This window comes from Chaetura pelagica, unplaced genomic scaffold (genome assembly GCF_000747805.2).
Source record: "Chaetura pelagica isolate M959 unplaced genomic scaffold, ChaPel_1.0 scaffold34, whole genome shotgun sequence".
NCBI classification, from domain to species: Eukaryota; Metazoa; Chordata; class Aves; order Apodiformes; family Apodidae; genus Chaetura; species Chaetura pelagica.
In genome coordinates, this window is record NW_009952895.1 from 1445581 (window position 1) to 1456972 (window position 11392).

Below are 11392 nucleotides of genomic sequence, written 5' to 3' on the forward strand. Positions count from 1 at the left end.
GTGGGGTTCAGCTGCGGGGACACGCGGGGAGGGCGGGAGGGAGGAGAAGCGCCGGGGGAAGGGGTGGGAGGGATGATCCCGTGATGGGGCTGGAGGAGAGAGCTGGAGATGGACGGGCTGGGCCGAGGAGGGCTGTGGCAGGAAGGAGAGGGTGTTTTCAGGACCTCGCCGTCGCTGAGGAACTTGTTCTGGTCTGTGGTTGTTAGCAGGGAGGAAAAATGTCTTAATTCTTAGACAAATAAGCTGCCGGATGCCATGCTATGTGACATCTGGCCCGTCTGCTTACCCGGGTAATGCCGAGTCTCGATCCCTTCCCGGTCTTGTTACCGAGTGGCAAGGCTGTGCCTTCGGGAAGAAGAGCCAAAAGCACCGCGTCTGTGCTCCAAACTCTTCCCAACACCTGCAACTTGCCGTTGTTCGGAGCAGAGCATCCCTTTCTGTCATCTCTTTTTCATTTAAAGAAAACACCGTTCTGTTTACTTAATTGTTTGTTAGACACAGACTCTGGTGGGTGCTCGAGGAGAAGTCAAAACATGCAAGACAAATTGCTGAGCAAGTTTCAGAATATAGCAAGGGGAAATAAAATTCCTGAGAAACACATCTGGCAAGAAACTCTTGTAAAAGGGAGGTTTTAATGAATGACTCAAGTGCAGAAATGAGCTGTTTCCAGGCTGTTTCTGAATTGGCTGAGAAGGGTGAGGTGATAAGCCACAGCCAGAGTTTAAAGGCAGAACAGTATGACTAAATGTCTGCTGTATTTGAGAGCCTGTTCTAAAAATGGAAAACCCCAAAGCTTGTTGTTAGTACACCTGAGCATTCATTTAGAGCAAAAGAAACTGGCTGATAACTCAGCATCCTGTTTTCTTTGAGGAAAATCTGTTCACCTGTTAGCAACAGGATAATTATTTTGTCTATCAGGTCATAAAAATCCTACCTAGTTTGTTACAATTCTAGTGGTTTCAGTTTTTAATAAGATCTTTGTTTACTTAGCCCTGAAAACATTTAAATATTATTTTTTTTGTTTGACATCTAGAGCTAAAGAAAAGACATGAAAGATGTTCAATGTAGTAATTTAAGCCTGAGATTAAATGTAGCTGTCCTCTAATTGATTAGTGCGTAGGAATAGATTTGCTGTCATCAAATAAAAATAGAATGGCTGCCTGGCCATTGTATTTGCCTGCATTTGTTTATTTTTTTCACGTGTATTTGTGAGCTCTCTACTAAGCTGTGTGTTTTTCAGCAGTAAATGCAATGTAACAGGTCAGAATCATTTGGAAGAAAACAAACAAAACCCAAACCCCCACTATTTTTGCTGTAGGCAAAGGAATCTCATCATCTTGGTTTTGAGGATTTTTCTTTTTAATTTCCTAGAAGAAAATGTGAGGCTTGGTGAGAATTACTGTGCTTGTTACATACAAAAGTGCAGATTTTGAAATTGGAATGGAATGGCTGTTTAAATTTTGACAAACAGCTGTATTTGCAATGTCCCAGACAGCTGTTGAGGGTATTAGGATTGTTGTGTTTTAAATTGTAATGGGAACAGTGCTAAATGTTGTACCAAAGTTTTGCTTTGTTTTTCTAATAAAAAACAACTTATTTGAATAAATGAAAGTTTTTGTGCCGTGAAAGGGGTAGATGAACTCAGTGTGTGTTCTTGCTCTATCCTGTTTACATCTTCGCTTGCAGTCTTAGCTCTTTTCTTTGTACGTGGATCAGATACCTTCACTTCTATAAAGTAGAACAGAGCTGAGCTCAGGCCATCTGATCTCAAAGAGTGAGCTGTGCTCATGATGGGATATAAACAGTGTTTTTAAGGCCCAGGAGTTGCCCTTTGTCTATATATGTGGAAGTTTGTAGTAGATGTTTTGCATAATTTCAAGGGGCAGCATTATAACTACCCTTAAAGGTTAAGGTTATGTCTGTGAGCAAAAGAGGATGGGAAATGGTTAGAAAACATTTTCGTTTCACAGTAGAGGCCATTTGTGGATGGTTTGGATGGGGGAAGTACGTCCAGATGTGTTTTCATATTGACAAAGTGAAAATGAAATCTGACTGTATGGTATTAGCTTAATCTCTGCCAGCTGCTGTGATACAGATGTCTTTGCATGCCCCATGTTATAGTGGCCCCTTGCTTTAGCCCTTCTGCTGGCCATCTGTAAGGGCCCAGAAGGGATTTTCTTCATTATTTGGTTGTAATTCATTGCTGGAGGCAAGGTGAAGTATGTAGGTGTCTTCATTTTACTGATGTTCATTTTTCGGGTGCCTGCTGGTTGGAGCCTGGGATTTAAGTCACTGTCTAGTTTGTAGTAATTCCTTTCTGTATATTTTTTGCTGTTGTTGTTCAGGTTCATGCAGTCTGTTGCTTTGTGTGGGTGTTTTTTTCCCTCTCTAGTATGCGTGTGATGTGATTCACTCCCTAGTATACTCCATGGTTTACTTCCAAGAAAAGTCTTGCTTTTTTCAGGAATTTGCAGCCTTGATGCTGTTTGTCTGTATCCTCCTCCCTTCTTTGGCATTGTATTGTGACTTTTGACCTTAAGTTGGGTAATATTTTGTGTTTTGTGTGGGATGGCATGTAGAATTGAGGGCTAATTTGGTAGTGTTCCTATAAAACTTGTTGAAAGTTGGCTTCTTTGGTCAAGGAAGTCCTTAAGCTTTACCCCAGTCAGGTACTGGTAAAGCCAATGCTTTTATCAGAATATATGCATCTAGTGTTTGATTAGACTACCTGAAAGATGGGAAGATCTTTTGTCACCATTTCATACCCTCAGTGTGCAAAGCTGCAGGCAGTGGAGTCTTACAGAGAAAAGGGGGGAAACTGGAAGAAAGGAAAATCTGATAGTGAGAAAGTGTAACACTAGCGTGGGTCTAGGACACTTACAGACACATTGCAGACCTTCTCCTGATTAGAATTAAAGAGGCAGGATTTTAACTCACTGGAGTTGGTCAGAGTTGAGAAGAAACAGGTATTGAGATTTGAATTTATAGAAATAGAGAGAGTAATGAAGGATTTATTTCAAGAGTACAGATTCTTAGCAGATTTTCTTTCTGACATGCAGGAACTAGGTGAGATTTAAGGTGCCTTCCAACCTAAGCTATCTTATGATTAGTGTTAAAGAGCAAGATGAAGATTGGACCAGAAGCACAACTGTTTAGTTCAAAATGAGTCACTCAGTAAAAAAAACAGAGAGAAAGGAATGCTTTTCTTGCAGCTAGTTCCAGTTCTGTAGGTAAGTGCAGGATTTAGGGATGAATGGGTTAATTTCCTGTGTCTCATCCAAATGTTTGCTTAGTAGGTGGAGTCTGTGAGACCAAGCCCATTATTCATTATACAGTGTCCAAAGGGGCTAATGAAGAGTACCACTGCACCCAAGAGAAGTGAGAATTTTATAGGGTATGCAGTAGCAGTTGGTTAAACCACTTCCTCAAAGTGTGTGCTATTGGTACAAAGGTACCCTCTGATGGCTGGATTTTTCCTCCTCACTTTTCTAATCAAGTAAACTTAAAACTTAAGTGTGGTCACAGCACAATTTGGATGACTGGAGGTCACGATGTAGGTACAGATAACAAAGCTACTGTCTGGGGTGGTGGTGGTGAGGCTTAAATAATGAGGTAACTCTTGGGGAAAGTTGAGGTTTGCATCTGGTAGAGAAAGATAATATAAAAAGATAAAATACATATTTGTTACCTGAGGGAGAAGTCAAGTGGGAGAATGAGATAAAGGAAAACAATGGGAGTAGATGGGAAGGAAGCATTTCACGGTGCAATTTTAGGATATTTCTTTCTCTACAATGTTACTGTGAAAATTCCCTCTGTTCTAGCTGCACTTGCACCTGTTTTTATTACCTAACTGTCAGCAGGATCAACATAAAATTTAAATAGACACACTTGGAATAATATTTTTATGCAATGGTAGGGGACTTCAGATAAGCTGCTTTACCATAAAGCAAATAGATTCTGTACAATGTGTGTCCAAGGCTTTTCATGTGCAAGCACTTATTTATGGTGCTTGAGAATAGATAGTCTCTTGCAATCCAGTTTATCATTAACCTGGTCTTGGTTTCTGTACAGTTGGAATAATGATGTGTACTCAGCTTATAAAACCTTGTGTATTCTACTGTTCAAATATTTGCATAATTGGTACTTTTCTAACAGTTTCTTAAACTAAGCTTTTGGAGGAATGTGATCCTTAGCCACCCTCAGAAGCTGCCGTGTTATTTTTGGTGTAACTTGAAGACTTACTGAACTTTCTGTTTATTAACAAGATAGTTCTATACCACACTATAAAGTCCTATTAAAACACGTGGGTTACTTTTACATGTAAAACTGCAGTGTTTTATATGAACTTTGGCATAGGTGATGTAATGAGCCACTGTCCTTGAATGTGTTTTTAAGAACATTATTTTAGATTTTCCCTCTTGAAAGAAAACTTAGAGCCCCTATAATTTCCTCTCTAAACTTCAGCTTACTACACTGGTAACTTTGGACAAAGGAATGTATTTGGCTTCAGTTCTGCATGGTAGTTCAGTGTTCCTTATTATTTAAATTAATGAATCATGTTCTGTCTCTGTGTGCATTACCTCCTCCCTGCCGTTTCACCCCCACCCAAAAACAGTTAATCACCCATCAGGTTTATTTGCACAGTTCCTTATTCTCATTGAAACCAATGTCTATAAAGGTCTTTCTGGGTCACTAGATCCAACCATCCTCATTGCCAGCAGTCTGTAAAGTGATCAAGCTCTACTCCCACAGCCTTTCAGCCTGCTGCAAGCCAAAACTGTCAACACATCCCAGCTTTTTCAGGTCAAAGTGAAACAATCTTCCAGGAAAAAAAAGGCCCTTCAAAAGTGCCTTGTCAGTGTTTTGTCTCTGATGTTTGGGGGTTTTTTTGTTTGGGTTTTTTGGCTTGCTTTTTAAAATTTTTATTTTAATGCCAGATCAGAAATGCTTGTTCTGATGGAACTGCTGTTGAAGAAATAAGATTTACTAAAATTGGTGAGCTTCAGGCACTGTAGCATCTCCACACAGAGAGGCAGTTTGTTTGCTCTGTTATCTGCTGACTTTGGAGCTTGTTTCTAGTGTCCCATGTGTGCCTCAGATTAGATCTCCATGATTATGTCCGTGTTTTATCCAGAGGTATTGAATCTTAGTTGTGACTTAATATTTCTTATGCATTGATTTGCTGGGTTAATTGTTCTGGGATTTGGTTATTTTGAAAGGTCATATTAAAGCTCAGTGTGGAAGGGACTGGAAAAAATAGGATATATACTTTTCACATAAGTATCTCAAAACATGGTTGCATTCAGTTGCTGTAGTGGTAACACCTGCATGTGGGAGGAAAAAGTCAAGCTATCTTTCCCTGAAACTCTTTAAAGTGTCTTACTAGCATGTAAATTAATTTCACATCCAGCCTGAGATTTCAACTTTCCTACTCTCTTGTTCCTCTAGTTAGAGCTAACAACTTAAACTGCTTTTCTGCAGAATATGTAAATTTAACTTTCAAGTTGAACTTGCACTGTGTGAAATATAGAAAGTAGCTAATAGATAAATTCCATAGTGCTGTAGTTTTGACTATGAATGCTTCCAACTTGCAGATCTCTAGTAATTATCAGCACTTTGGATGGACGAATTGCTGCACTGGATCCAGAAAACAGTGGGAGAAAACAGTGGGATCTGGATGTGGGATCAGGTTCTCTTGTGTCATCCAGTCTCAGTAAACCAGAGGTAAGGCCCAGTCTCTTTGCTGACTGCATCTTTAAAAAGCAGAATTTTTTATAATAAAATGAGTTACTCTATTCCTTCATGTTTGATGGATGCAGCAAACTTACGAAGGATAAAGTTTGTTAGCTGTTCTCAAACTTGTTTTTGGAGTGCTTACATCATGTTGCCATTTCAAACTAGAGTGTCAGCGTTTTAGTCTTGTGATTGATGTATGTGATAACTATCAAACTAGATGATGTAACTGTATTTGGGAATTGTATGCAAGTGGTAAAACAAGTTGCTTGTAGTTTGAAACGAATGAAAGGATCATCTCCTTTGTATTACTAGGGTGTGTTTTGGCAAGTACTGACTTTTTTCCCCCCCTCAAGAAGAGCAAAAGCCCTTGTGACTTAATAAACACAGGATTGTTGTGGGGGGTTTTAACTACATAAGCACTTTGTCTATGAAGTAGAATGTTTTAGCAATGAAATAGAGTGCTAAAGATCACTCTGAAGTACTGAGTGGTAAAGAGGTGCCTTACTTATTGCTGATTAATTGTAAGAAGGAAATCTAAAGAGTTAAATTACTACTTTGGTGCTGTTTCCACCATCAGTTTGAATAAACTTAGGGTGGAAATCAGAAGAAAGTTTTTTGCTTTTTTTTCTGCCCTGAAGAAGTGAGATCCATGAGTCATTCTCTCCTAGAATTAGGAGGAATAAATACACCAACTAAGAGGTAGTTTGTGGTGATGACAAATTGCATGGTCCTTCACTGTCATGGGTGGTTGGATTTGATGACCAGTCCTATATTGTGCTTTGGCATAATGTGCATCAGAGAGTTGAGGAGGAATTCAAGGGTGTTCAGAGACTGAGCATCTTGCTTGTGGTTCTTTGTTGGTGTCCAGTCTATCTGACCTCCACTTTGATATAAAGAAGTCTAAGGGAGGATTTGGTCTGTTGCTGTGGCTAGAGTATGACAGCTAGAAATAATCATCTCAGATTGCAAAAGTAACGTGAATGTGAACTCGTGTTCTTTGTTTCTGAGAGAATTTTATTTACATATTCAACTTTGAGTCTTGTTCAGACATAATTTTGTGCTTAACATGGATTTTTGTGCTGAAGGAAAAACACTGTAGGAAAGGAGAACTTCTTTACAAGTATGTTGTAGAGCAGAATTCATACAAAAACTGTAGAGAGGAAGGTGCCTGTTACAAACTGTGGTCCTTCATAAATGTTTTCAATACTAGATTCTTCAAGTATTGTTCTGTTGTTTGTTGATGTAAATAGTTTCTAATGAACACTGAAAATAAAACAACTGGTTAAAAAACATACATTTGAAATATATGCAAAAATAAACTTCATTTTTTCAGTACAATTTAAGACACAAGACTGAGGTTTTAAATCTTTAAAAAAAGCAAGCATTTAATACAATAGAAGTGTTTTTTGAAAATGCAGATTTCATTGCTCAACTGATCTGTCCAGAGGTTTGATCTTTTTCCAGCATGATATGACTAGAAAATAAAGGCTGGTGCTTAGACAACAAAAGCTGTCATTTGTCCACGCAATATTTAGTTCCTTTTTGGGGCTACAGGTTAGCAGGTTGTGAGGAATCATAAAAACACTGTTTTAAAGAGCATTTGTTACACACACAGGAAGTTTTCAGATGAGCTTTCAAATTGTTTCATTTCTGCAACTGTGGCCAAAGCATGATGGATTTTGGCAGTTAAAATGCAGAGCTTACGGGAGAACTAATTTTGGAAGTAAAACTTCATTCTGGCCTTTTAGAAGCCATGAAGCATTATGTATTTGGGCCTTTTTAGACTTACTGTCATGTAAACAAATGCTGTTTAAGATAAGACAGAATTTAACAAGAAACAAAAGTGATGCATACTCTATATATAAATAAGGTACACTGAAATCTTAATCTGCTGTCAGTATAAACTGAAAAACTTCACCCAGTGAATCTAGACACTGCTTGAGTTTGTAATTGGGCTCATTAAAGTTGTTGGGGCAATCCTGTTTTGTGTCAAAAAAGTCCATTAAAGCCTCAGAAGCTGTCATCTCCCCACTCTGCAGTGTTTTCTCTCTGATTTGTGCATGTGGCATGTTCATTTTTATTCTCAAACTATTGAGGCTTTCTCTTCCTCTTCTAACATTTTTTAGGTAAAAAAGGTCTCTGTGCTTGCAACCACAATATTATTTGCATCATAAACCAGTATCATGATGTCAACCTTCATCTTCTTGCAAGAAATGGCAGATGATAAACTTTTTGTGTTACACTTGCAGTTTTAAATATTTGTGTTCTTTCAGAGTGAGGAAAGTGTGGTGCTGTCTTAACTGTTTTTATGAGGGTTTTTTTAACTGTCTTGGATGAGAGTGCAGTGAACTGTAGTTCCAGGTCCTGATGCAAAAGCATTTAGCTTCCTAAATGCTTTTAAGAAAAGACATTAGATCTTCAAGCTTCCAGTGTTTAATAGAAGAGTAGTTACTTCCTTTGCCTAACTGTAAAATGTCAACTTGGCTGTCTGGAGCTCATGTGTTAATTAGCAAAATGAGGTAGTAAAATTTCAAATGTTCCAGCAGCTCTGTCAAACACTTCAAATCTTGAAACTACTGCTTAAGACACTGACAAGTGAGATGTTCGTTGTTTGTCACGTGAACAGATCAATTAGAAAGGCAAGGCTGCTGAACTACTAATTGTGTGTCTGCGTGACAGAAACGGAAATACTAATTCCTTGCCTTTAAGCTCCCAAAATAAACAGTTGTGGTCAGGGTGGCAGTGCTGAAAAGGTGTGACTCTGTATTTCAGTCTTGTGTAAAAGAATTTAAAAACTTTGTTTCCCTATCCCTTTTGAAAAAGCAAAGCTCTTCTCTATGAAAGCTTTATGTTTACAACTCCAAGATTTCTCTTAGCCTGCACGTACAGATTGCTTGCTGAAGTTCAGGGGAAAGTCACTGAATCTCAACTTTTCTAAAAGGGAGCTTACTTTCAATGAAAACACTTTAATTTAGTCTTTAAAGTATAGCTTTGTAATTAATACATCATCTGCACTTGGATGAAAGAGAATACTTTTGGGAGAATCAGCCTGTTAATATAATGATGTTAAATCATAGTGAGATTAGAGAACTACCTTTCAAGCAGTGGAAATGGTTCATAACACATCATTATGAGACTGTTGTCGTTTACTTACGAGGGTGATAGTTTCTCTTACCTGCTAAATTACTTAATGGGCTTCTGACTCTTTTCTTTTTTGAGGATCTATTATGTGAGAAAAATATAAGTGTGCACTTGCATGTATATTAAAATGACCAGCCAGTAGTGGCTAGTGATACTGATGGGACAGGGGGAAGCTGGAGAAGAGATGGAGACAGGAAAAAAGCTTACTGTGGGATGGATAAATGGTAAAGATACTCTTGTGAAAAAGCTGGTCACTGGTGTTTGATGAGAAAGAGGAAAATAAGTGGGATACTTAATGGTGATGGGAGAGTAACAGCTTAAAAATACATTCCCAACTGTGACATGGTTTTTCTTTGCACTGTCAGGAAGGCTGCAGGGAGCTCAGCCTGACGGGGCAGCTCCAGCCAGAGTAGTGTCAGAGGCTGCACTGGGATATGCTCAATAACAGTAACTGCTTGGGCTCATGATTTGGCTGTTACAGACTAATCCCTAAGTAAGCATCTTACTTCCTTATTTGGGAGATTGGGGATCATGGGACAAAACGAGTTTCAGTCCACAAGGCTGACATTTATAGCAGGTATTAGCAAACATGCCACTGTATCCTGGAAAGATGAAATAATTGGGTTGTATCCTGTCACAAAGTCTGTCAACATCCTTATCCCTCTAAAGGCTCTCAGGATCTTGGAATTGCCTTGTATATATATTAAACTCTTGTCTTTTTTCCTTGTGATAGCCACATAAAGTAAACTTTTCTACAAATTTGGACATCTGTGTGATATCTTTTGGGCATAAAGATGGCATATTTTTGTGGAAATAGTCCAGTATTACACCTTTGTCATCCAGTGAAGTATGGAGATGCAACAAAGTTTTATACTGAAGTGAGCTGAAAGCTAATTGCATTGTAAGTAAAGTGAGCTCAAAGATACCTTTGGTAGTGTTCCTTTTTTGCCCTTTGGAGAGAACAGACTGATGCTTAGAGCAGTGAGCTGAGAAAGGACTTTGAAATCACAGGATCACCGAGGCTGGAAAAGACCTTTAAGATCATCAAATCCAGCCAGTACCACCAGATCAGCTAGACCATGGCACTAAGTGCCACATCCAGCCTTTCCTTGAACACATCCAGGGATGGTGCTTCCACCACTTCCCTGGGCAGTCCATTCTAATGTCTGATCACCCTCTCTCTGAGGAAGTGCTTCCTAATATCCAACCTAAACCTCCCCTGGTGCAGCTTCAGGCTGTGCCCTCTCATCCTGTCACTGGTTGCTTGGGAGAAGAGCCCAGTCCCCACATGAATGCAACCTCCCTTCAGGTAGTTGTAGGGAGTGAGAAGGTCCCCCCTGAGTCTCCTCTTCTCCAGGCTAAGCAATCCCAGCTCCCTCAGCCTATCCCTATAAGTCTTTCCCTCTAGTCCTTTCACCAGCCTCATTGCTCTCCTCTGGACCTGCTCCAGCACCTCAATATCCTTCTTGAAGTGAGGGGCCCAGAACTGGACACAGGACTTGAGGTGAGGCCTCACCAGTGCTGTGTACAGGGGGAGAATCACATCCCTACTCCTGCTGGCCATACCTGATACAAGCCAGGATGCTATTGGCCTTTCAGGCCACCTGGGCACACTGCTGGCTCATGTTCCACCAGTTGTCAACCAGTACTCCCAGGTCCCTCTCTGCTGGGCTGCTCTCCAGCCACTCTTCCCCCAGCCTGTAGCACTGCCTGGGGTTCTTGTGGCCAAAGTGCAGGACCCTGCACTTGGTCTTGTTGAATTTCATGCCATTGGCCTCGGCCCATCAATCCAGCCTGTCCACGTTCTCCTGCTGCTTCTTCCTCCCCTCTGGTAGATCGACACTCCCCCCCAGCTTGGTGTCATCTGCAAACTGACTGAGGGTGGACTCAATCCCCACATCAAGGTCATCAATAAAGATGTTAAACAGGACTGGGCCCAGTACTGATCCCTGGGGGGCAACACTGGTCATCAGATGCCAACTGGATGCAGCTCCATTTACCATCATTCTCTGGGCCTGGTCATCCAACCAGTTTTTAACCCAGTGAAGGGTGTACCTGTCCAAGCCATGGTTTGATAGCTTTTTCAGGAGGATGCTGGATCTCCAAAATCTCTCAAGTTCCGCTACTGGCAAGATTTAATGTGAATGATGAATATTTTCATTTTTTTTTTCTCTTCCCTTTATCAACATCATAAAGAATTTCAAATTTTCAGTGGTTTCATTGCCCAAAAGAAGTTGTAATTTTTGCTGTGAAGTGTCCAGTCACCAGGGAATCACTTTAGGGTACTGACTGCCTGCACTTCCTTGCAGGTTGAATAAGGCCAACTCTGTGCTTAGTCACAGTCATCAAGGTTAGAAAAGACCTTCAAGATCATCAAGTCCAACCCCCTGCCCTACAAGCCCTAACCACTAAACCATCTCCTGAAACACCACATCCACTTGTTTTTTTTTTAACACCTCCAGGGACAGTGCCTCCAACACCTCCCTGGGCAGCCTGTTCCAAGGCCTCACCACCA

At 40.2% G+C, this 11392-nt stretch overlaps 1 protein-coding gene across 1 annotated transcript in view; it reads left to right on the plus strand.

Annotated features, from left to right (window-relative positions):
- Nucleotides 1-11392, plus strand: part of EIF2AK3 (eukaryotic translation initiation factor 2-alpha kinase 3) — a 56958-nt gene that overhangs the window by 9577 nt on the left and 35989 nt on the right. The window contains exon 3 of the mRNA XM_009995619.1: nucleotides 5595-5724. Within this exon, the coding sequence (XP_009993921.1) occupies nucleotides 5595-5724 (130 nt within the window). The remainder of the gene's footprint in view (nucleotides 1-5594; nucleotides 5725-11392) is intronic.